General features: G+C 45.1%; 1 protein-coding gene across 11 annotated transcripts in view; it reads right to left on the reverse strand.

Moving 5' to 3' along the window:
* Positions 1-27134, reverse strand: part of ZNF653 (zinc finger protein 653) — a 228577-nt gene that overhangs the window by 98752 nt on the left and 102691 nt on the right. For 3 of the 11 annotated variants that reach the window (XM_069231908.1, XM_069231907.1, XM_069231906.1), the window contains exon 8: positions 13176-13324. The exons of the other annotated variants lie outside the window; for them this stretch is intronic. In XM_069231908.1, coding sequence (XP_069088009.1) covers positions 13176-13324 — 149 coding nt within the window. The remainder of the gene's footprint in view (positions 1-13175; positions 13325-27134) is intronic. 11 annotated transcript variants of the gene reach the window in all.

Raw genomic sequence — 27134 nt, forward strand, 5'->3', positions numbered from 1 at the left:
AAAAACTGAAATTCAGCAGTTATAGTTATACTTATGTGAAGAAACAATAACTCATGCCGTTAAGTAACTTGGGGTCGAGAGTTATAGTTTCTTAACATAAGTATAACTATAACTGCTGCATTTCTGTGGGTTAGAGTGACGAATAAATTATGCAAAATGCAAGTGAGAACTCTGGGTAGTTCCCAAATTTATGTGGAGAGCATCTCCAATAAGGAGCACTCTACAGCACCAGAGACACTCTAGATTTGCTCACCTCAAATGTCTGTTTATCTAGCAAAGTTTTTAAGCACAGGATCAGCACAGTGCTATCCACGCCGAGGTAGATAGAAGACAAAGTCTTTTGCCATTTGTACACCACAATCTTTTTTTATGCATAGGATTGACACAGTGTCATCCTCGCCGAGCTGTAAAATGACAAACGCCATTTACCACTCCAAGCACAGTATTACAGCTTTGGACTGGTCAAATGCCATCCAAGCCAACCTGGAATGTGGAAAGCAACCCCTGAAATGTGTTTCGCTCTCATTAGAGCTCTTCAGAGGAGTTTAGCTTTGTCCAGACACAAGGGAGCACCCAGTATAAACCAAAATAAGGCCCTTTCAGGGTTTGAGTGATGCATAAATTATGCAAAATACAAGCGAGAACTCTGGGTAGTTCCCAAATTTAGGTGGAGAGCAGCTCCAATAAAGAGCACTCTACAACATCAGCCACGCTCTAGATTTGCTTACCTCAAATGTCTGTTTATCTAGCAAAGTTTTTAAGCATAGGATCAGCATAGTGCTATCCACTCCGAGCTAGACAGAAAGTCTTTTGCCATTTGTACAGCATTTGTTGAAGAGTGCTCCTTTTTGCATATATATGTATATATGGAAAATGTCACTTACCCAGTGTTCATCTGTTCGTGGCATTAGTTGCTGCAGATTCACATGCTTTGCACATCCCGCCATCTAGTGTTGGGCTCGGGGTGTTACAAGTTGTTTTTCTTCTAAGAAGTCTTTTCGAGTCACGAGATCGAGGGACTCCTCCCATTTCAGCTCCATTGCGCATGGGCGTCGACTCCATCTTAGATTGTTTTCCCCACAGAGGGTGAGGTAGGAGTTGTGTGTTATAGTAATAGTGCCCATGCAATGGAGTGAATATGTATGTACATAATGTAGTTTAAAGTGATATATTTACAAATTTACAAATGCTCAAGATCAACTTTGAAACGGCTACAGGCTCCCCGGGAGGCGGGTGGGCGCATGTGAATCTGCAGCAACTAATGCCACGAACAGATGTACACTGGGTAAGTGACATTTTCCGTTCGATGGCATGTGTAGCTGCAGATACACATGCTTTGCATAGACTAGTAAGCAGTTATCTCACCAAAAGCGGTGGTTCAGCCTGTAGGAGTTGAAGTTGTTTGAAACAATGTTCGTAGTACTGCTTGGCCTACTGTGGCTTGTTGTGGCGTTAACACATCCACGCAGTAGTGTTTGGTAAACGTATGAGGCGTAGACCATGTGGCTGCCTTACATATTTCAGTCATTGGAATATTTCCTAAAAAGGCCATGGTAGCACCTTTCTTTCTAGTCGAGTGTGCCTTTGGTGTAATAGGCAGTTCCCTTTTTGCTTTGAGATAACAAGTTTGAATGCACTTAACTATCCATCTAGCAATGCCTTGTTTTGAAATTGGATTTCCTGTATGAGGTTTTTGGAAAGCAATAAATAATTGTTTTGTTTTCCGAATTTGTTTTGTTCTGTCAATGTAGTACATTAACGCTCTTTTAATGTCTAATGTATGTAGTGCTCTTTCAGCTACCGAATCTGGCTGTGGAAAGAACACTGGTAGTTCTACTGTTTGATTCAAGTGGAACGGTGATAGGACTTTTGGTAAGAATTTAGGATTTGTTCGTAAGACTACTTTATGCTTGTGTATCTGAATAAATGGTTCTTGTATGGTAAATGCTTGTATCTCACTTACTCTTCTTAGAGATGTGATAGCAATTAGAAATGCATCTTTCCATGTTAAATATTGCATTTCACATGAGTGCATAGGTTCGAAAGGTAGACCCATGAGTCGAGTTAAGACAATGTTGAGGTTCCACGAAGGAACTGGTGGTGTTCTTGGTGGTATAATTCTTTTTAGGCCTTCCATAAACGCTTTTATGACTGGTATCCTAAATAATGAAGTTGAGTGCGTAACTTGCAGATAAGCTGAAATTGCGGTAAGATGTATTTTAATGGATGAAAAAGCTAGCTTTGACTTTTGCAAATGTAGTAAGTAGCTTTCAATGTCTTTAGCAGATGCGTGTAATGGCTGGATTTGATTATTATGGCAATAATAAACAAATCTTTTCCAATTATTTGCATAGCAATGTCTAGTGGTTGGTTTCCTAGCTTGTTTTATGACCTCCATACATTCCTGTGTAAGGTCTAAATGTCCGAATTCTAAGATTTCAGGAGCCAAATTGCTAGATTCAGCGATGCTGGATTTGGGTGTCTGATCTGTTGTTTGTGTTGAGTTAACAGATCTGGTTTGTTTGGTAGTTTGACATGAGGCACTACTGAGAAGTCTAGTAGTGTTGTGTACCAAGGTTGTCTTCCGCAAGTTGGTGCTATTAGTATGAGTTTGAGTTTGTTTTGACTCAATTTGTTTACCAGATATGGAAGGAGTGGGAGAGGGGGAAAAGCGTATGCAAATATCCCTGACCAACTCATCCATAACGCATTGCCCTGAGACTGATCCTGTGGGTATCTGGATGCGAAGTTTTGGCATTTTGCGTTTTCTTTTGTTGCAAATAGGTCTATTTGTGGTGTTCCCCATCTTTGGAAGTAAGTGTTTAGTATTTGGGGGTGAATCTCCCATTCGTGGATCTGTTGGTGATCCCGAGAAAGATTGTCTGCTAACTGATTCTGAATCCCTGGAATAAACTGTGCTATTAGGCGAATGTGGTTGTGAATCGCCCAATGCCATATTCTCTGTGCCAGGAGACACAACTGTGTTGAGTGTGTTCCTCCCTGTTTGTTCAGATAATACATCGTTGTCATGTTGTCTGTTTTGACAAGGATGTGTCTGTGGCTTATTATAGGTTGAAATGCTTTCAACGCTAGAAATACTGCCAGTAGTTCTAAGTGATTTATGTGAAACTGTCTTTGTTGAATGTCCCATTGTCCCTGGATGCTGTGTTGATTGAGGTGTGCTCCCCACCCTATCATGGAGGCATCTGTAGTTATTACGTATTGAGGCACTGGGTCTTGGAAAGGCCGCCCTTGGTTTAAATTTATATAGTTCCGCCCACCATAGAAGCGAGGTGTATGTTTGGCGGTCTATCAACACTAGATCTAGAAGTTGACCCTGTGCCTGTGACCATTGTGATGCTAGGCACTGTTGTAAGGGCCGCATGTGCAATCTGGCGTTTGGGACAATGGCTATGCATGAGGACATCATGCCTAGTAGTTTCATTACCATCTTGACCTGTATTCTTTGGTTTGGATACATGGTCTGTATTACATTGTGAAATGCTTGTACCCTTTGTGGACTTGGAGTGGCCACCCCTTTTGTTGAGTTGATTGTCGCCCCTAAGTATTGCTGTGTTTGACACGGCTGAAGGTGTGACTTTGTGTAGTTGAGTGAGAAACCTAGTTTGTGGAGGGTTTCGGTGACATACTTTGTGTGTTGTGAACACTGTTCTTGCGTGTTGGTTTTGATTAACCAATCGTCTAGGTACGGGAACACGTGTATTTGCTGTCTTCTGATATGCGCAGCTACTACTGCCAGGCATTTTGTAAAAACTCTTGGCGCAGTTGTTATCCCAAATGGCAACACTTGTCATGTAGTCTCGTTGTTTGAGCAATGGGATTACGTCCTGTAATGTCACCATGTGAAAGTGATCTGATTTGATGTAGGTATTTAACGTTCTGAGATCAAATATAGGTCTTAGAGTTTTGTCCTTTTTGGGTATGAGACAGTACAGAGAGTAAACTTCTGTTCCTTTCTGATGAATTGGTACTAATTCTATTGCTTCTTTTTGTAACAACGCTTGGACCTCCAGTTGTAGAAGATCCATGTGTTGTTTTGACATATTGTGTGTTTTCGGTGTGACATTTGGAGGGAAATTGAGAAATTCTATGCAATAACCATGCTGGATAATTGCTAGGACCCAAGTATCTGTTGTTATTTCCTCCCATTGTTTGTAGAACTTGGTTAGCCTCCCCCTCACAGGTGTTATGTGTTGGGGATTTGTGACGTGTAAGTCACTGCTTGTTTTGTGAAGTTTTGGAACTTCCCTCTACTTTTTTGGAACTGTCCCCCTCTATATTGTCCCCGAAAACTTCCTCGCTGATATTGGCTCTGATAAGTGGGCCTTGTTTGGGAGGTTGTGGGTTCCGTGCTTTGTCCTCGAAACCCCCCTCGAAACTGTGTTTTACGAAATGTGCCTCTGCTCTGTGGGGTGTAGAGTGCGCCCATGGCTTTGGCCGTATCAGTGTCTTTTTTAAGCTTTTCGATGGCAGTGTCCACCTCCGGCCCAAACAACTGCTGTCCGTTAAATGGCATATTCAGCACGGCTTGTTGTATTTCCGGCTTGAATCCTGATGTACGCAGCCATGCATGTCTCCTTATTGTCACTTCTGTGTTTACAGTTCTAGCAGCTTTGTCTGCTGCATCCATTGCTGACCGTATCTGATTGTTTGAGATACTCTGTCCTTCTTCCACCACTTGCTGTGCTCTTTTTTGGAACTCCTTGGGCAAATGTTCTATAAAGTGTTGCATTTCGTCCCAATGAGCCCTATCGTATCTGGCCAACAAAGCCTGTGAGTTTGCAATACGCCACTGGTTTGCTGCCTGTGCCGCCACCCTTTTCCCTGCCGCGTCGAATTTACGACTCTCTTTATCTGGAGGTGGTGCATCTCCTGAAGTGTGTGAGTTTGCCCTCTTGCGAGCTGCCCCTACTACCACTGAGTCCGGTGTTAACTGTTGTGTGATGTACACTGGGTCTGTTGGTGGCGGTTTATATTTTTTCTCCACTCTTGGAGTAATGGCCCTTCCTTTAACAGGCTCCTCAAACACTTGTTTGGAGTGTTTTAGCATTCCAGGTAGCATGGGGAGACTCTGGTACTGGCTGTGTGTGGACGACAGTGTATTAAATAGAAAGTCGTCTTCAATTGGCTCTGCATGCAGGCTGACATTATGAAACGCCGCTGCCCTTGACAACACTTGTGCGTAGGCTGTACTATCTTCTGGTGGTGACGGTCTAGCTGGATAACAGTCAGGACTGTTATCTGACACTGGCGCATCATAAAGATCCCACGCGTCTGGATCATCCTGACTCATCCCTGTTTGAGTTGGGGATTGCATCATTGGTGGGGTGGCTACCGGTGATGGTTGCGGAGAGCGTTGTGGAGACGGTGGCGGGGTTACTTGTTTAGCCACCTTTGCCTGTGGCTGCTTGTCTTTGTCCTGGAAGGCAAGTTTGCGCTTCATTCGAATTGGAGGGAGAGTGCTGATCTTCCCCGTTTCCTTTTGGATGTGGAGCCTTCTTTGTGTGTAGTCTGGCTCCATTGTCTCCAGTTCCTGTCCAAATCTATGTGTTTTCATTTGTGAGGACAGTCCTTGTTCCTCTGTGTAGGAACTTGATTTTGGTTCCGAGGCCGGATGTTTCGGTATCGAAACCTTTTCGGCTGCTTTTCTTTTCGGCGTACAGATTTCTCGGTGCCGACTTGTTTCGGTGCCGCTCTCTCGGTGCCGAGATTGCTCTGACCCGGCGTCTTGGGGTCGAGTCTGCTCTGACCCGTTGTCTCGGGGTCGAGTGTGCTCTGTGCCGGTATCTCGACCGGAGTCGGATGACTTCGACACATGCATGCCCTTTTTCGGTGCCGATGCCCGGTCACCTATTTTTCGGGTTAAGCCATGGCCTGTTGGCGGTGGCGTCCCCTGGGGTTTGCTGCTTTTTACGTGAGTCTTGTGTATCGACGTCTTACTCAAGGTTTTCGGCGTCTGTTCGGGATCGACCTCTTCCGAGTCCGAATCCTCGATGGAGAAGGCTTCCTCTTCTTCCTCCATGTGTTTTAGTCCTGTCGGCACCGACGCCTTCTGTAATCTTCTTGCTCTTCGGTCCCTTAAAGTCTTTCTGGACCGAAATGCTCGACAGGCCTCATAGGTATCCTCTTTGTGTTCTGGCGACAAACACAAATTACAGACCAGATGCTGATCTGTGTAAGGATACTTGTTGTGGCATTCGGGGCAGAAGCGGAATGGGGTCCGTTCCATTAGCCTTGAAGACGCACGCGGTCGGGCCGACCAGGCCCCGGCGGGGAATCGAAAACCCCGAAGGGTTGCCGGAGCTCTTCCGAATTCGGTGTCGATCTGTTGTAGCTAACCTGATACCGAACGCAAACAATACCGTCGAATTTTCCGAGTTTTTCACTAACTTTCCGAACCGAAGCGCAGAGCGAAAAGGAACACGTCCGAACCCGATGGCGGAAAGAAAACAATCTAAGATGGAGTCGACGCCCATGTGCAATGGAGCCGAAATGGGAGGAGTCCCTCGATCTCGTGACTCGAAAAGACTTCTTCGAAGAAAAACAACTTGTAACACTCCGAGCCCAACACTAGATGGCGGGATGGGCAAAGCATGTGTATCTGCAGCTACACATGCCATCGAACATATAAATATATATACACACACACACACACACACAATCTGTATGGATCAAGGCTCTGTCTGGAGTCTTTATCCTAACAGCAAATGCTTTTGCAATGTTTCTAATCTCTATTGACCAGAGTTGTCAGGCGATATGCACTACTACTTTAGTTTTCTCCCCAGATTTCAAGGTATTGACAAATCTATCAGAAATGTTTTTTAAAAACTCAGTGGGGAACTCAGTCTCTCAACACCTTACCACAATGAATGCTCTGAATTCTAACTCTATTTCCTCTTCAGTGAAGGGTGAAATCAACAATGTAGTCTCTTCTTCTGGTAACCACAGAAGCTAGAATTAGTATTCTGAGATCTCCTCTTTTTTCAATTTTGTCGTCTGCTTGGTAGATTTTACTACAAAAGTCCAATATTTTGTACATTACCAGGATCATCTGTTAGTACACCATTATCATGGTCCCCGAGATTTACAATACTATTCAAATTAACTTTTTTCTTCGCTGCCCATGCTAAGAGCATACCCATAAACTCCTCCTGCACCGAACATTTATGCCCTGCAGTAGTAGCATTTACTATTTCCACCTCACAAAAGTATGATTGAAGGAACTCTTAGCTACTTCCAATTTTTCCCTATCACCCTTTGTGTGGGTGAGTACAAAATTACTTTCTGCAAGGACAATTTTAGTTTCATAAGCTATTATCATGAGCCACTTCCATTTAAATTAAACTACACAGGAATAGTCCTGCCATGATAGAGGTGCGCAATTCTCTGAATCCTGTAATTTGTTTGAAAATACCCCCCAACAAACATTCCAATTTCCCCCAATCAAATTGCCATCTCATATTACAGATTTTGGGATCTAATGCAAGGTCAAGCAAGGTTGCTGTATGACCTGAGAAAAGTATAGGAATTTTGCTTAATGTAGGCTAAGTAACTGAATAGGAGATGAGAAAAAAATGTATTTGGTCTATCGAATGAAATCTAGATGATATGCATGTATAGTCTCATAAACCAGGATTGTGTGATTTCCAAGGATCTTTTACAGCCTTCACTGTTAAGTTATTTATGGCCCTCTGCACCTCTGGTTTACCTTGTCTTCTTCCTTTAGATAATGAATCAAGAGTAACAGACTGAAGATAATTAAAATTTACTGTCATAATTAATTCAACAGCAAATCATAATAAGAAACTAAAAAGGTTATCCAGGGGGCCTGGCCAACATCTTTCAGCATGAAAGTGTACAATACAAATCAACCTTTTGGGATCAGATAATGTTCTCATAACTTTTAAATCTAACCCTCATCTAAAGAAAAAAAACGATTCCTCTACCAAGTATTTCAGTCCGATTTACTGTGCAAACCTTTTAATGGTCTACTTTTAACTGGTAAAATGAGTTTCCTGTAGACAAACCAATACTGGGATGCTCTTCTTAAAGATCTGTACCTCTGACACTACATAACTCACCGTAGGGAACTTCCTGGAAAACAATGGTTAAAATGCAGGTACAGTTTGATGACAAACTGAGTGCAAAAACAACAAGCATTTATAATGCAATGGGTCTCGCGTTTGCTCATGTTAGAGCTGATCGCGTTGTAAACTCCTAACCCAACTTTTCACCTATCGGGCAAAAGTGCATTTATGTACATAACCCAAAAAAGTGAAATTAACTATGTAAAGCGCTCGACTTCTGCCAAGCGAGATTGCGCTCGAAATTAGAGAAAAAGAAGTCCACGAGCCCGATGGAAAACAGCGATCCTCGCATGTTTTCTGTAATTGGTCGCTGCGCTCGAGGAGGGCTAGCCACCGGAAAAGGCATGACCTATGCGTGCCTTCGACTAATGAAAGCAAGCAGATTTTATTAGGCAAGCCCACGAACCATTAAAAAACACTGACGTGAAGTTGACAGGGCTTCGAGCCCTTTTCTAAATACTAAAGCGTCTCGCTGCAATACGCATGCGCGAGCGCATGCAACGCAGGCTCGACCCTAAAAAGGTGATGGATGGAACGCTTGAATTAGTCTCAGCTACTGGCAATCGCTTGGTGCCGCATCCCAATCCATAATTTTTTGCCCACCATGCCACCTCAATTTGGACTCAGCAATATGCAAATCAGTCTTGACCCTGATTCTCATGGAAACAGTCCAGCACGAACTGCCAGGTCCTAATGGAACAAAGACAACCTAGGACCGCTTTGGCCAAGTATAGCGTGGTTCAGGTGGCACAGTGAGCCTGGGTTCTACGGTTGGGCATATCTGGCACACCTAGGGGGGCATATGCAAAAGCAACATAGTGATGAAGTGCTCCCTTCCTGTCCCAAAAACAGGACAGTGACCAAATGTGCTTTCTTCTGCTTTTTTCTAATGCTTTCTTTAAGAGTGACTGGCTCTCTGATTGAGAATATGAGAGAATAAGTTTCCCAGAGGAAGATAATAACATCATGGAGGTCACTGTGAGCTGGGCTTCACACTCTTTGTTGGATTTCAAGTGGATTACTGCACAGCGGTCACACAACTTCGACATGGGCATTAGGAGCTGGCACAAGGAATGAAGCCTCAAAACTTTGGATGCAAGATGACTTTGAATTTGTGAAGAAAACGAAGCCTTAAGACTTTAGATTCAAGATGGCTTTGAATTTGTGAAGAAAACAAAATTATCAATGTCAGAAAAAGACAAAACTGTTAAATTTCCAGAGTTTGCTGATCCTGCTTCATTGCTAAAACTTTCTGTCTTCAGTTTGGTGCCAAAGAACAGGCTTATTTAATAGATCTGTGCGGTTAATTATCTATTAGAATAGATCAATTTGCTTTTCTGTGACATACAATGCAAAGGACAGAATCCTTGTTGGAAGAGCAGCCAGAGTCAATTTGTATAAAGGAGACACGTTTAATCTGGAATCAGGCACAGTGCAGAAAGTGGTGATATACTGAAAAGTGGCAACCTTGACTTTCTCTGGAAAACAAATGTCTTTTTAGCATATCCACATCACTGTTTAGGGCTTAGACAGAAGTGAATGAGATGGATGGGCTTAGTAATCTACTTCCTCTATAGACCACTAGACCTCAGATATTCATAGCACAAGTAAGAAAGAAAATAAACAAGTTTTCAAGTAGAGAGGGTCTCATGGGAAAGATACCAACATTTGAGAATTGTAGTTACAGGTACCTAACACCTTTGTCTCCAGCACTGGACCTTTCATAAATTGCCTTGCCCTGAACTAAAAGGAGCAAGCAGTGCAAAGGAAAAGAGGGAAAGAGTAGTAGGGTTCTTTTAATTGCTAGCAACCATGATTGGATTTTTAGATGTGTAATCAAGTAAATGAGTGTGCAGCGTTCAGAAAAGGAACACCCAATAAAATTGAACTATCATTAGTTAAATTGATGACAAGAGGGCACGGCCAGCAGAGGAATGGAGCAGCAGTATGTTCAGCTCTCCCTGCTTCGCTATCATTTTAGGTGGCTATTCCACATAATATCAATCCAAGCCATCAAGAGGTAAATGTAGAGTTAATCCAAGACAAGCTGTTAGATTTACTGCAAATCTCATAGCAGACCTGGGGTGAGACGCTCAGAGTGTACACATGCAGAGATGCAAGGAGGGCACACTAGCACAGAAGTGGTGGCCTCTCGGAACATGCCTGGCAGCAAATTAAATTGTGCAGAAGAAGAGTAACCTGCCCAAATGAGAGTGACAGGAAGGATTTGAAGGTACCATCAGCACGGCGGCACCACCAAATGCTCTGATCTCAGTGGCTGCATCAAAAGCAGCACCAACAGCACCAAGGAAATCTTTGACATATTAAAAGACTTCACCTCTTTGGCAACAACTCCACCAGCATAGCCTCCTCTCTGGACCTCTGTACTAAGCTGTCCTATTCTTCAACACTAAGTCCACCAGCATCCATGAAAGCTTCAAGCCTTAATCGGACCCTTCCACCCTTGCAGCCCCTCCTGCTCATCTCTACCAACACCAAGAGGACCACCCTGGCCACCTGGCCACTAATGAAACTGCAACAACCATGCAGTCATTCACTCCAGATTTACCTTTGGACCCCTGCCCTCACCACATCTTCATCAAATGGCTGGACCTCATCAGCGAGGCCCTCACCACCTTCCTGAACGAACTGGTCATCACAGTCATCTACTCACATGCCTATAACATGCAACAGTACTTCCCCCTCCTCAAGAAACCCTCAGCAGACCTTAAGACGCTAGCTAACTACCGGCCTATCTCCCACCTAATACCCTACCATTGCAAAAGTCTTGGAAAAGATGACAAACAAGTTTCCAGCCACCAAGCTCACTGACGACCGCCTCCTTGACACCACTCAATATGGATTCAGAGACTGCCCATGTAGATTCTATTTTATTTCAAGTTCCATTTTGTGACACTCAGTAGGAGCAAGGCTGCAGAAGGTGCACAGGCCTGTTGGCCTCTAAGTGAGCTTGAACTGTCTGTACTCCTGCTGTAACCGCAAGGCCTTGGGAAATGATCAAGTCACAAGTGTACATGACCAGCTATTGCTATGCTTTTATTGCTGATTTCATAAATTAATGGCCATGTATATCGAATGTCCTTATTCTGATTAATGACTGGATAAATGAGAGAAAAAAACCCTACTGTTTCGCCGAGCAACTGGCTTTCATTGTGCAATATATACTGTCATCTATAAAAATCCATGTTAACATCTGTATTAGGAGTGGGTCCTCATCCAACTAGATCTTTCACCAGCCTTCGACACCATCTCCCACCCATCCTTATCAATTGAATGTACGAAGCCCACATGCAAGGCTCTATACTTCGCTGAATTTGCTCCTTCCTCACAGGCCTCACACAGTCGGTCAGCCTGGCCTACTTCACCTTGGATGCAATCTATCTTATCTGGAGTTCCAGACAGGCCCTTACTCAGCCCCATTCAGTTCAAAGATCTACTGGCCCAGCTCACCAGCATCATGCGCGCTCATGGAATCAACATTGTATCCTATGCTATGCTCACGACATCTAGCTCATACTCTCCCTCTTCACCAAGGCGCAAAACAACTGGACCAATTTCTTTGCCTGCTTGCCCGAAGTCACCAGATGGATAAAAAAACAACTGTCTCAAGCTCAACACAGAAGGAAGAAGTAATCTTCATCAAAACCACCTTGCTCTGGGACTCCACCTGTGACCTGCTGAACCCGGAACTACACTCCACCCGCAAAACAATGCAAAGAACCTCAGAATAGAAATCAACATTCAACTCACCATGACCAGCCAAGTGAACGCAGTCTACTACTCCCACTTGCATGCACTCAAGATGCTCAAGAAGAGCTACAAATGGCTACCCACCAACACTTGCAGAACAGTCACTTAAGCTCTCATGGTTAGCAAGCTGGACTACATCAAAGAACTCTATGCTGGAATAAATGCTCAACTGACTAAAGGACCATACAAAACTCTGCGGCCAAGCTCACTCTCAACATCTCACCCTGCACTCACATCACCCTGCAACCTCAAAGAGTTCCATTGGCTCTCAATCCACAAATGAACACTCTCCAAACTCCCCACATATACAAATACTTTCACAACATTGGTGCTGCGAATCTCATCACCCCGTATAAACTTCCATAAACCTACTAGACACCCCCGCTCAGCCGGATTCCTACTTGCAGACACCTTTGGCGTAAGCAGAACCAGATCCAGCAGTTGTGCCTTCTCCTAGCTCAGTTAGAAAGCCAAAACTACCTGCCCTAGCATATCAGTCTCCTCCTCAGTTCTTGAATTCCTCAAAAAGCTGAAGACCTGGATCTTCACCTAGCCCCGACCTTGGCTCGGCCCATAAAGCTCTTACTTCAGTGCTAGGATACCCTCCTGGGGAAGTGGAGTGCTACACAAATACACGCAACACTACATTTATCAGAAAAGACACAAATACCCTCCCATACCAACGGAAGGAGCACCATGAAGCAGCGATGGTAACTATCCGATCGCCAGTCCCTCAAGATAACTAAATGACTGCCAAAGCAATCTGGTGGATGAAAATACAGGCGTCCATAGCTTCCGGAGCTAATGACTAGAGCATAACATCAGGTCACACAAATGAGGGAGCTACCCAACCTTATTACGACCAAGCCGAGGAAAGTATCACCAAGTGGCTCACATACAATGGCAAAGCCTGAATCTAGTAGCAAGGCTACAGGGCCTGAGCTGGAAACAAGTTTTTGACTAAATCACTGTCTGAGATGATAAAACAGTTGAAAGAGAAACCTACAAAAATCACATAATAAAGTCAACACCAGCAATAACTCCAGAAGTGTAAAAAGCAGTGGGAGAAGACCATGGATAGAGCACATCTTAACTTAAATGTCAGAGCAACACCAAGAGATATCAATAAAACTGCCCAGACAGGAGTGTTGGCTGCTACTACCCAGGCACACTGGTGACTGGAAAAGAGACCTTGCCCTCACAGTGGTGCAAAAATGTACATATCAAAAGGCTATAACTGAAATCATGAACGCGATCCAATTATAACAGTCTCATTCTTCAGGAAAAGCCACTTACTGCAAAGCGATTGGCTTCTCTTGAACTGAACAGCAGGAGCAAAGGCAGCAACTGGAAATAAGCAGAAGCTCTCCAGTAAAGATTTGCTATCAAACAAGTCTTCCAAGAAAGATAAAGAAATAGGTCTTCCCACCTCGCTGCAATAATCTCTGAAAATTGAAATAAAAAGGCAAAATTGAAATAAAAAGGCAAACACAGGCAGAGATTATCCAAGACTTCCTACACAGCTTTCTTAATGAGATTAAGTAAGAAGCGCTAAAAAGTGACCTTGCAACATTAGGTGCACAAGTATACAACACTGAAGGGGCTGGGATTGTAGAGTAGAGGAACAACATAGGATGTGGGATAACATTAGCTCCCGCCACTGGCAGAATAACAAATTGGAAATCAAACATGAAAACTTATAAAAATCCTCAATTCGGAATAACATCAGATTAAGGAATACAGAGAGGAGACGAAGACCAGAACACTCAGGGTTTCATCTGAGATTTAGTCAACGCAATTGGAGGCCTCATGAAGGACCTACCGCTAACGCTCAATTGCAGCAGCAGAGCCTCCACAGGAGGGCCAGAGAGCGGCTTTCCACCACACAGCCTCAAAATGGATAATTTCTTTGAAGATACAGAGGAAAAAATGACAAGAGCCTACGTGCAAGGAGAGATAACATATAAAGTAACTATACCAAGAACTATCAACGCCACTCTCCACCAATGCAGAGACTTCAAAAAGTTCATGAACTTCTTATGCTCTAATCAAAGTATGTATCAATGGGCTCATCCAATCTCATCTTTCAATGGAATGGAAAAAAGATCTCTAGATCTATTAAGCAAATACTATTATGGGCCTAACAAACTATGAAGCACACCCTGTTCACAACACAGATTACTAGATACTTAGACCTCTATGGCAGAGAGAGCAGCCAAGGGGAAGCAGAATGAAGCTGTCCTTTGAAGACAAGAAACGGCAAAAGCTGACAGTCTGCAGACATTTCAAGACCTCGGCAAAATGAGCAATACCTTGTTTAACCCCGAGGACCTGACACCAGATGCACCTAAAGAAGAGGACTATATTTAACCCTGGAGGACCAACCAACAAACGTAACAGTGAGAGGGCTGGGGAAGTTATGTCCAGGTAGGGCTGGAGCCCAGCCTACCATGGTTACATTAAGAGGAAGGACAAAGAGAGAGGCGTGTCCCTGGATGATATTCATAAGGAGTACAAAATGCTGTACTTTTGATTCCGTTTACTTATTGCTAGGAGGTATAGTCTTTGGGATTAGGGCGGCATGTCACTAGTTACACAGAGCCTGGGATTTATGCATACATAGTAGAGCAAGTCCTACAAAGGTGACATTCGTCTCGGTCACACGTAGCAAAGTATGTCTCAGCTCTAGTAATGCCAAAGATTGTTAGTTTCAATGCTAAGGGACTTCATGTAACTTTGAAAGACTGGCTGTCCCATGCATGCTTAGAGAGCCAGGGAAACACATGTCTGATCCCAGAGACATACCTATTGAAATAAGACTGGCAACATCTTAAATGTAGATGGTTCCAGACATGCTTTTTCTCATTCAGCCAGTCAAAGAGAAGAGGTAGTAATCTGTATATCTGAGAAATGCCTTTGGGAGGTGGCACAGTAATCTTAGCTAATGCAGGTATATCAATAATACTCAAATTCGGATTGGGGGCACACACACACATTACTGATCATGAAAATATGTTCTGCCTCCAACACCAGTTGAAACAGGTTACTTAGGGATATCATCACCGATAGGTTGGACAGAGGAGAGAGGAACACAATTATAGGTGGGTGGACCTTAAAACAGTGGTGGAAGGAATGAAGGATAGATCAATGGGGCGGACCAATTAGACACCATGAATAACTAGAGAGGACCCAAGATTGGTTGAACCAAATGGAAGCTTATGGATACCGGGCAGGCTCAACACCAAGATGTAACAAATTACACCTTCTTTGCTGCTGCTCTCTTCACATGAACCCAGGTGGATTATTTTTCTTTTTTCATTATCTCTCTCCTACAAGAGGAAATGACCTCCTTGGAGATTGGGCACATTGCCCAATTAGAATACAAGCATATATCCCATGAGATAAATATGAGACAGACAGATGATGGAGACTTGACAAAATTCCAATCACTGAAGGAGTAAAATTATTTTTAAGGACAAAATAACAATAGGGAGATTAACGTGGAGACTTTATGTGACCCACTTAAAGCAGTTATCAGGCGACAGTGTGTGATGAACTTAAAAGAACCCAATAAGACTAGAGTAACAACATGTTTCCCTCTTGAATCTTAACAGAAAAGAACTAGAGAGCATACATAGAAGAACGGGTTCCAGAAAATATGCCGGAAACTACTAGCCATTAGATCACAAGATAAAGGCCTACACCAGGCAGAAAGGAAATGGAATATGCTCCAGTCAGGACAAATCAAAACGTCTACAGTGGGAACAACAAAGTGGGCATGCTGCTGGCTTACAAACCAGAGCCAAATTTACAAGGGACAGAATAACAGCAGTTAACTATTCTGCTGGGAGAGGTTGGGGGTGTGGGTTATACAGAGTGGGGTATCCAAATCCCAAGCAGTAGCTCAATATCTGGAGGCTGCCACAATTCTCAATGATCACCAAGCAACAGACTGTCTCCTTAGAGCACATCACGCCTGGGGAGGTAGTATTCTACACAGGCAAAATACAAGTGAAAAAATCCCCAGGGTTCAAAGGCTTCTTCCTACGTTTTTTTTCAGTAAAACATTCTGTGAAAACACTCACTCTGATGCTACACTGGCTTTTGGATGATTTCTTGAAAAATGGCACAATACGAGCAATCTATTGAGTAAGCAGTGGTTACTGTACTCCCCAAACGAGGGAAAAACCCAAGCCTTTGTAGCTCCTACCATCCCGTCTTGCTAGTGAATATAGGTATGAAGCTATTCACAGGTGTCTTAGCAGTCAGAAAGAGTCACACCATGCTGGGATTTAACAGACCCTAATCTATCAGGCTTCATAGCAGACAGAAATTGTGGGGACTAGACAAAAAAGTAATTCAGATTATAGATAACAGGCATATAACTAAAAAAAAATGTATCATGTCGCCAGTTGATGCTAAGAAAGTGTTTGACTACATGAAAAGGTGAATCCAATCCTAATCTCCCTCCACCGCTTTCCTGGTTTGACGCCCAGGTTGATGGCCCACTGAGAACCTACTGTTCTTATTCTTCCAGTGTTTTCACCTTATGATGTCTTTAATGGATCCGGGTACTGTACAGTATGGCTGGGATTGGGTGGGAAAGTCCCTCTTTTTGGCATGGTTACCCCCACATTTTGTCTGTTGTCACTGTGCTTAGACTGTTTTCACTGGGTTCCTGCTAACCAGAACCCCAGTGATTGCACTCTCTCCTCTAAATTTGGTTGCCTTGGTTCTCTTTACTCCACACAATTGTCATACTGGTGTACCCCTGTAAGTCCCTACTATATGGTACTTAGGTACCTAGGGCATTGGTACACCAAGCGTCCCCATGGACTGCAGCATGTATTATGCCAACCATGGGAGCCCATGCAAACTGTGTCTGCAGGCCTGTCATTTGCAGCCTGTATGAAAAGGTGCATGCACCCTTTCACTGCTGGTCACTACACCAGGTCACAGTAAGTCACCCCTATGGTGAGCCATTCCAGTCATAAGGGCAGGGTGAAGGTCCCTGTGTGCATGGGCACCCCAGCAGAAGCAGAGGTGCCCCTTCGAACTCCAGTTCCAATTCCCTGGACTTCGTAAGTGCAGGGAAGCCATTTTAGCTCTGTACTGGCCAAAGGTTAGGTGACTACCTATGGTCCAGCTATATAATGGTAACTCCAAACCTAGGCGTGTTTGGTATCAAGCATGTCAGAATCATACCCCAATACGGATGCCAGTAATGGTGGCATGATTCCATGAACTCTGGAGGCTCCTTTGAGGACCCCCCCAGTATTGTTCCTACCAGTCTTCCAAGGATTGCGTGCAGCCCACGCTGCTGCAGCACCTCAGACAGGATTCTGCCCTCCTGCTGCTTGACCAGCACAAGCAGAGGAAGACAGAACAAAGGGTTTCCTGTGGGAGAGGGGTGCAGCCTACTCTCCCTTGGAAATAGGTGTTACAAGGCTGGGGAGGGGTTGCCTCCCCAAGCCACTGGTTTGCTTTGAAGGCCACATTTGGTGCCCTCCTTACATAATATGGTTTGCGCTAGTTCAGGGGCCCCCGGCCCATGCTCTGGTGCGAAACTGCACAAAGGAAAGGGGAGTGACCACTTCCCTGTCCATCGCCATCCCAGTGTTCACTTGATTCTGCCATCTTGAAAACAACATGGGCAGAGGTCCCTGGGAGCATCTGACTGGTCAGGTTAGGCAGATTACGTCAGAGACCCCCCTCTGATAGGTTGTCACTTTGCAAAGTGACCAAGCCCCTTTTTGGGTTATTTAGGGACTATCTTGCTGGTGGGTCCCCAGAATCAGCGTGCAAGAGTCTACAGGGACACCTCTGCAATTACCTCTTCTACTCCTGGCCACCGGAACCGATGCTGGAATTCACAGGAACCGAACAAGACTGCAACACCAAGACAACCTCTCCTTGCAACATTGTTTCCGCAGCTCCTGTCAGCAACTTGCAACATTTCCACCGCTGTACATCCTCTGAGGTCAGCAAGACTTCAGCTGCACCAAGGAAGAAAGAAGGAATCTCCCTTGGAGTGAAGCAGCAACTCCCCTGCATCTGCAGGCACCTAAGACAACGACATTCGGATGCTGGGATCTGCTGCCCTTTGGACCTGCGAAGATTCTCCAATACAGGTGGTGGTTCTGAGGGGTTCCCTGGGACTCTCTCTGCCTTCTGTCCAACTTGGGAGACATGAGTCCTTGCCTTTGCCTCCAAGGCAGACTGTTGAAGCAACCAAGGCTTGTTGACTCCAGCTCCGAGGTATCTTCAGGCTCCAAGTAGCCCACACATTCTACCTCTGCAAGGACATTCTCCTCTCTGCTGCTCCAGCGACCCCTCTTCAGGTGTGCTGCCTGGGCCTCTCTGAGACTTACTGTGCCTGCTGACAGTGGGTTGTTCGCAGAGGCTCTGACTGCTTCTGCTGGCTCTCCTGTCTTCTGAGGGTCAGCCTGGACTCCCCTCCAGGGGTCCGGTCCCCAGGACCTTGCCTATAGTAATCTAGTTTGTTGTCCCTGTGACTACTGTGGTATTGCAAGTGCTTCACACTCCTCCTAGATAAGTATTGGCTGCTCACCACAGCTACCAGCAGAGAACCCAGGCTACCTAGACACTGTAACACTATCCAATAAGTGTTGCCTGGACCGAGTATAAGGTGTAAACCATAGGTGTCCACCACACACTGTGCCAACCTCCTACTTATTGTTTCACTAGTGGATGGGAATGCTGCAAGTAGTTCTATGTTTATGATTAACAACATACACGCAGACCTTCTGCTCTCCTACAGTTCAAAAGGTACAACCCCAACCCTGGTGGGCATAATGGAAATGTCATATTGATGGGCCGCTATACAATGCACATGTGCAGTACTATGAAAAATGCAAATAAAAAGAAAAGATGAATCCTGCGCCGCACATTAAATACATACAGATTTGGTCCCAACTTTAATTGTTCAGTGCTCTGTAACGAAATGGTCACTTACCAGTAGTAGTAGTTTTGCAGCTTTTTTTTTTTTTTTTTTTGTGTGCCTGGGTGGTGTCGACCACCATTTCGAGTTAGATCTGTCCCCGTATGATGTAAGACAGCTCCCCGGATGTTCCTGTGCATGGTAGCCATCTTCAGATTATTTTTCCGTTAGTTTTTGTTTTACCAATTATCTTTTTTTTCTTTACATTTTTGACCTTTTAGCCCATCTGTTTGTCCTGTTCTGTTCTGTTTTCTGGGGAGGTGGGTGGGTCACATGTGAATACAACAAACTCTTCAGGCTGCAAAACTATTCCTACTGGTAAGTAACCATTTCGTTTTGCAGCATCAATCCTTTGCTGGATTCACATTCTGTGCATCAGATTGTATAGCAGTTTCTCACATTTATTTGGGTTGGTCGGGTTGAACTAGCAAACAGGTGTTGTAGTACTTTTTGTACCACCTGTGCTTCTTTATACATTTGGATGTCCACACAATAATGTTTTATGAATGTGTGAGGAGATGCCCATGTTGCTGCTGCGCAAATGGTGTCCATAGGCACATTAGCTATGAATGCCAGGGTTACACCTTTTTTCCTTGCTGAGTGTGCCTGTGGCTGTTGTGGCAGTTGTTTGCCTGCCGCTGTATAGCATGTTTGAATTGTCTCCACGATCCATCGTGCAATGGTCCCCTTTGTGACGGGGATCCATTTGTTGCTTTTAGCATACGCAACAAATAATTGATTACCTTTGCGGAGTCGCTTGGTTTTTTCTAAGTAGTACAATAGTGCCCTTCTTACGTCCAATGCATGCAGTTTTTTCTCAATTTCGCTTTGTGGATTTTTGAAGAAAACTGGTAAGTGTATGGTTTGATTCATGTGGAATCTTGTGACCACCTTTGGTAGGAACTGCGGGTTTGATCTGAAAACTACCTTGTGAATTTGCATCTATGGTTCTTCTGTTGTGAAGGCTTGGATCTAACTTACTTTCCGTAGAGATGTGATCACAATTAACAAGGCTGTTATTAGTGTGAGAAATGTTAAATTAGCCCTGTGCATGGGTTTGAATGGTTTTGAAATGAGTTGTGTTAGTACTGTATTAAAGCTCAACATTGACGCTGCAGCTTTTGTTGGTGGGGCAATTATTTTACATTCTTACAGGAATCTTTTTATTACGGGTGCTGTGAAGACATTTTTGCATAATGCCCCTCTGGTGAAGTCCACGATTGCTGCTAGGTGTACCTTGAGTGAAGAGTAGTTGCTTCAGTGGTCCAATAAGTGTGTGAGATAGGTTATTACTGTTTCCTGCTTAGTTATTGCTGGCTGTGCATTGTTTTCTGTGCACCAAAGGAGATATTTCTTCCATTTTGATGCATAGCAATTTCTTGTTGGTTTTCTTGCCTATGTGAATATCTCCATAGTTCCGTGTGATAGGTTTAACTGTCCAAATTCAATGTATTCAGGCGCCATGCTGTTAGATTAAGAGTTGTTGGTTCTGGGGAGGAATACTTTCCCCCTCTGCATTGTGAGTAGGTCTTCTTCTGGTTTAATTTTTATAAACTGTTTCCCAGACAGTTGAAGTAGGTTCGAATACCATGCTTGTCTGGTCCATTGTGGGGCTATGAGGATGAGATTTGTTCCCCGCTTCCTGGCCTTCTCCAGTACCTTTGGAATTAGGGGAAATCGGTGGAAAGGCATAGACAAATGTCCCTGACCAGTTTAGTGACAGGGCATTCCCTTCTGATTGGTAGTGTGGAAACCTGTAGGCGAAGCGTTGTCATTTTCTGGTCTCTGCTGATGCGAACAGGTCAATTGTTGGTGTGCCCCAGAGTTTGAATTTGTTTTGCTTTATCTCCCATTTGTGTGTGTTGTTGTTTTGCCTGCTTAGTTTGTTCACCTCTATGTTGTCCTTTCCTGGTAGGTGGATAGATGCAGGCTGATCGTTTGGAGTATCGCCCATTTCAATATTTCTTGGGCCAATTTGCTTAGGTTGAATGACTTTGTGCCCCCTTGTTTGTTCAGGTACAACATTATCATTATGTTGTCTGTCTGTACTGTATAAGTACTGATTTTCCCGCTATTTGTGTTTGACTGTATCTTCCTTGTTCCATGTACCCTGTATCCTTAGGCTGTCCGTGTGTGCTACCGACCCCTTGTGGGGTGCATCTGTGGTGACGGTCACTGAGGAAGTTGTTGTGTTGAAGGGCCTTTGTACGAAGCTGGCTCTATATATTCTATATCAAAATGAGATATAGTGTGCGCAGAGTCCAGGGGTTCCCCAGAGGCTTGACAGAGGCAAAAATAAATAATACTAATGCTCTATTTGTGGTAGTGTGGTCGAGCAGTTAAGCTTATCAGAGGGTAGTGTTAAGCATTTGTTGTACACACACAAGCAATAGAAGAAACAAACACTCAATGACTTATCTCCAGACCAATAGGATTTTAAATGGAAAACTATCTTTTGTTAATTTATTTCTAGAACCACAAGATTCAGTTTGCAGGTAAATTCATTAAATGAAAGGTACTTTGCATAGGTAAGCTCAGGACTTTGAATCAAATTAACAATTAATACACTTTTCTTTAAAATGGCAAAAAGCTATTTTAAAAGAGGACTGCAATTTTCAACAGTTCCTGGGGGAGGTAAGTAAAACACAGTTTCTGAGGTAAGTAACAAACGTACACGTTTAGTCTCCAGGGCATAGGTAGCCCACCGTTGGGGGTTCAAGATAACCCCAAGCACCCAGCACCAGCAACACAGAGCCGGTTAGGTGCAGAGGTCAAACAAGAGCCAAAATAACATGGACCCCTATGGAGACACGGGGTACTCCATTTCCGGTCTGCTTGCAGGTAAGAACTTGCGTTGTCTGAGGGAAGACCAGGGGGGTTTAGAGGAGCACTGGAGGGGCCCCAAGTAGGCACCAATCCCACACCCTCAGTGGCACAGGGGTGGCCGGGTGCAGAGTGCAAACAGGGCATCGGGTTTCCAATGGAACTCTATGAGGGGACCCCAGGGGTCACTTAGGCGCTGCAGGCAAGGCACAGGGGGGCTCCTCGGGCAAACCACCGACTGGATAGGGAGGAGGACCGCCTGCTGGCCACAGCTGCACCGGTAGTCGGTTTCTCTCGAGTCTGGGGGCTGCAGGTGCAGTGCTTCTCCAGGCATCAGATATCTTCGTCCCGGGCAGTCGCGGTCAGGGGGGTCCTCGGGATTCCCTCTGCATGTGTCGGGATTCCCTCTGCATGCATCATCGTGGAGGGGTGGAGAGGTCAGCCCAGGGTGGATACTCAGTCAGAATCTCCTGGGGATCTTCTCTGGCTAGTTGGGGCACCTGGACACGGGCGCAGAATGGTTTAGGACTCACATTACTGGACTGAGGTGGGAGTCCTTTAAAAGCAGTTTCTTCTTTCTTGTTTGACAGGTCCGCTGTCCACAGAGTTTCTTGGTCCTCTGTGATGCAGGCAGTTCTCTAGAGGCTTTTCCTGGGTTGCTGAACCTGCAGAACGCGTCACTTTTCTTTTGCAGCTTTTTGAAGCAGGAAACGGGTCGGTAGGGCTGGGGCCGAGTCAGTTGTAGTCTCCTCTCCTCTGCTGGGTTGTCAGCTCAGCAGTCCTACTTCTTCTTGTGAGGTTGTCAGGAATCTGGTGAGCTGGGTGCAGGGAGACCCTTAAATCCTAGGTTTAGGGGCGTGTTAGTGTCAGAGGGCAGTAGCCAATGGCTACTGTTCCTGAGGGTGGCTACATGCTCCTTGTGCCACTCCTATTGGTCCCTGTCCTCCAAACCAAGACGGAGGATTCTGCAGGGAGGGGGGGGGTTGCCTCAGCTCTGGACACCTTAGGGGTGGTCCTGGCTTGTGTGGTCACTCCTCCCTGTTTTCCTTAATTTTCCTGCCAGACTTGCCGCCAAAAGTGGGGCTTTGTCCAGGGGGGCGGGGGGCAGGCATCTCCACTAGCTGGAGTGCCCTGGGGTACTTTAATCCAAGGCTTGAGCCTTTGAGGCTCACCGCCAGGTGTTACAGTTCCTGCAGGGGGAGGTGTAAAGCACCTCCACCCAGGACAGGCTTTGTTTCTGACCACAGAGTGCACAAAGGCACTCACCCCACGTGGTCAGAAACTCGTCTGAAAGTGGCAGGTTGGCACAGACCAGCCATTCCTACACTAGCAGTTGGGCTAACATGCAGGGGCCATCTCTAGGATGCCCTCTGTGTGCATTTTTCAATACATCCCACACTGGCACCAGTGTGGGTTTATTGTGCTGAGAAGTTTGATACCAAACTTCTCAGTATTCAGTGAAGCCATTATGGTGCTGTGGAGTTCGTAATGACAAACCCCCAGACCTTATACTCAATATGGCTACACTGCACTTACAATGTCTGAGAATGGACTTAGACATTGTAGGGGCATATTGCTCATGCAGCTATGCCCTCACCTGTGCTATAGTGCACCCTGCCTTAGGGCTATAAGACATGCTAGGGGGGTGACTTACCTATGCCACTGGCAGTGGTTTGTTGGAATCGTAACCTGAGAGGGATGCCATATCGACTTTGTCTTTTTCTCCCCACCAGCACACACAAGCTGCAAGGCTGTGTGCATGTGCTGAATGAAGGGTCCCTAGGGTGGCATAATACATGCTGCAGCCCTTGAGACCTTCCCTGGCCACAGTGCCCTTTGTACCATGGGTACCTTTTTGCAAGGGACTTAACTGTGTGCCAGGGCCGTTCCAATTGTGGGAACAAAGGTACAGTTTTAGGGAAAGAACACTGGTGCTGGGGCCTGGTTAGCAGGGTCCCAGCACACTTGCAATCAAAGTTGGCATCAACACTAGGCAAAACGTGTGTGTGTGTGGGGGGAAGGGGGGTTGCATGGGGGGGTAACCATGCTAACAGTGGCATTTTCCTACCGCCTTTCTTTGTTTATTTGCTTGGATGCCCACCATTGTATCTCTTCTCTTTATTGTCTCCGTTACAACCACTAGATCCTCCCAACTTCCTGTGGTTTGTGACTAGTTGTTGGTTAGCCGTTCTTGGAATGGTCTCATGTGTAGTCTTGCATGTGGTATGAGGGGAATGCAGGATGTCATCATGCCCATCAGTTTCATGACTGTCCTCACTGTCAGACACTGCCCCTTGCGGTAAAAGCGACATTGCTCTCGTATTGCCTGTATTTTCTTCTGTGCCGGGTAATCCTGTGCCTCCCTGGTATTGGTTCCAGCCCCTAGGAAGATCTTTTCCTGTTGAGGTAGTGTGGACGATTTTTTGTGGTTTATGCTGAAATCCAGCCTTTGCAGGGTTGTGATTACTGTTTTGGTATCTTTAAACATTTCTTCTTTGAGCTTGCTCTTATGAGCCAGTCATCCAAGTAGCAGTACACATGGACTCCTTCCTTTCTTAGAAATGCTGCGACTGCAGCTAGGCATTTTGTGAAAACACTTGGTGCCGATTTTATTCCAAATGGTAAGACCTTGAATTGATAGTGCATTCCCTCTAGTGCGAATCTGAGATATTTTATGTGTGCTTGATATATTGGTATGTGTTGACGGGCATCCTGAAAGTCTATGGCTGCCATGTAATCTCCTTTTTGCAGGAGTGGTATGACCTCCTGAAGAGTTGTCATCCTGAAATGCTGTGTGAAGATGAATTTGTTTATGAACCTGAGATCTAGTATTGGTCTAAGTGAAAGATCTTGTTTTGGCCCCAGTAAGTAGGGTGAGTAATTCCCTTGCTTTAACTCGTTCTTTATGACTTTTTCTTTTGCTTGTTTCAGCAAGAGTTCTTTTACCTCCTTTTTAAAAAAGTGAGCTCTGTTGAATGATACTCCTTCTTTGGTGGATTTATTGGTGGTGGTTTTGTTAGATCTGTACAGTAGCTGTGGCGTACCACGTCTAGTATCCAATTGTCTGTGGTAATTTTTTCCCACTGCTGTGGGTACCGCGTTATTCTTCCCCCTACTGGTGTTGTGTGGGCACGTGCGCATCATTTGGTTGTCCTCCCTACTCTTGGGGTTTGGCCCCCTTTTTCTTCCTCTACCCCGAAAGGACTTTCTGGCGGCTTATTGCCATTGTTGGTGCACGGTTTGTAGTGTACCTTGTGATGCATTACCTTTGGTTGTTTGTTGCTGCTGTTGTTGCTGCCTGGAGGTGAAGGTTCTCCTTACTGTGGGCCTTCTGATGTTGTTTCCTCTCCTGGAGCTTCCTCTAAACTGTAATGCCCCCATTGCTTTGACTGTTTCATTGTCCTTCTTGATCTGTTGCAAGGACTCGTCCATGCCTTGTCTGAACAAGCTGTCTCCACTATAAGGCTTGTTAATTACGGAGGCTTGTACCTCTGGTTTAAATCCGTATATCCTGAGCCATGCGTGCCTTCTCAGAGTTGTTCCTGTGCACATTTGCCTGCTTGTGGTGTCTGTGGCGTCTAAGACGGATTTCAAACATGCATTTGCAATGTTTTTTCACTCTTGGATTACAGCTTTCGCCCTCTTTTTATCTGTTTCTGGGAGCTTCTTAATGAGCTCCTCAATTTCGGCCCACTGTTAATGGCCGAATCTGTTGAGGAGTGAGTTGGAGTTGGCTATGCGCCACTGTGTTGCAGCCTCTCTTTCAATTTTTCTCCCCACCATGTCCAGTCTTTTACTTTCTCTCTCAGGAGGGGGTCCTGTGGAGGAGTGTGCATTGTTCCACCTTCTTGCAGTGGACACTATGATGGAGTCCGCCACTGCATTGCCTTATGTATTATATTTAGGGTCCTTTGGTGAGCCTTTGTATTTTCTCTCCACCCTGGGTGTGACCCCTTTTGGCTTCTACTGGCTCTGTGAAGGCTTCCCTACCGTGGTCTAGTATTCTTGGTAGCATGGGAAGGAATAGGTTCCCCTTGGTTGTTATTAGTGTTTCTAAGAGGCAACAGGATTCTCATTTTTCTTCCTCATGGGGTACCCCATAGGTGTCTACTGCCCTCTTCACTAGGCTATTGTAGCATGTGATGTCATCAGGGGATGAAGGCTTTGAGGTTTAGCTGTCGATCTCCTCTTCAGGGTTCTCAGTTTTGAGGTCCTGCCAGTTGTTCTTAAAAACTTCCTGTTGCTATTTCCTCCTCGGGGTCGTAGAATGACTCCTCGTCCTCCTTTTTGTGTGGTTCGGGGGTTAAAGGTGCTTCAAGAGGGGCTTCTTCCTCCTCTGCATCAGTGGAGGTCTTTGATTGTTTCTATAGGATACGATACTGCTTCATTGTGTAGTCGAATTTTATTTTCTTCTGTAGGAGTCCTGCCAATTCAGCGTCCAGATGACGTCTTTTCTTCATCTCCACGGCCTTTTTGGCATCTCGTTCCGCTGAAGTTCTTCTGTTTGGCGTATGCTCCCCCGATACCTTAGGGGTCTCTTTCCCCAATGTTTTTGGGGTGTCCTTCGACGACTGTGGTCTCGACAGCTTAGGCGCTTGGTACTTTTCGGTATCTCTGGTATGGGATCCATGGAGCTCTTTTGTTACTGGCTGTCCCTCGATCATCTTTTTCTTCGACGTCAGGATTGCCTTGAGGTATTGCTTTTCGGGTACTTTTACCCCAAAGGTCTTTTTTGTGTTTTCTTGTTTCTTTTCAATGTCTCTTACCATCTGCTTTTTCGGGTGTATTTTCTCTGTGGTTTCTTCGAGGAATTTGACATCCGATCCTCCATGGGTGGACTCTGCAGCTACCGCCTGTTCTTGCTCATTGCTGGAAATTCCAAATTCCGACAGCGACTACTGTTGTCTTTGGCTCTGTATCGGGGTGTGGTGTTCCTCCCTCTGCTTTCGGCGTGCTTTGAACATCTTTGGGACCAATGCTGCCCAGGCTTCGTCGTCCTCATCTCAGTGGGCCCTTGGAAGACAGAGATTGAAGACTTTGCGTGGGTCCCACTGGACGAACTTGTGGTGGCAGTTCAGGCAGAATTTAATGAGGGTATTTTCCATGACCCCTACCTTGCTTCATTCTTCTGTCCTGCTGATTTCAACCAATGTTCCCCTGCCGGTAATGCATCTTTCCGTCTCCTGCCTGCATGTTGGTCTTGGCGTTCGAAATCTTCAAGTTTTTTCTGCATCCTACTCCAAATCTTCGGAGTTTCTTCTTTGCTTCTAGACCCAACAGCGGAAAAAAGAATCTGAAGATGGCTACCAAGCATAAGAACTTCTGACGTGCCTTCTTACATCCGACGAGGACAGACCGTACACCAAATGGTAGTCGACGACACCGAGGTGCAGACAAAATTTTTTTTTTATAAAGAAAGAAAAACAAAATCAATGCCGGACCCAAACACAGCATCTAGATGCAGAAAAAGA

Source organism: Pleurodeles waltl, chromosome 4_2 (genome assembly GCF_031143425.1).
Source record: "Pleurodeles waltl isolate 20211129_DDA chromosome 4_2, aPleWal1.hap1.20221129, whole genome shotgun sequence".
In the NCBI taxonomy this organism is placed as follows: domain Eukaryota; kingdom Metazoa; phylum Chordata; class Amphibia; order Caudata; family Salamandridae; genus Pleurodeles; species Pleurodeles waltl.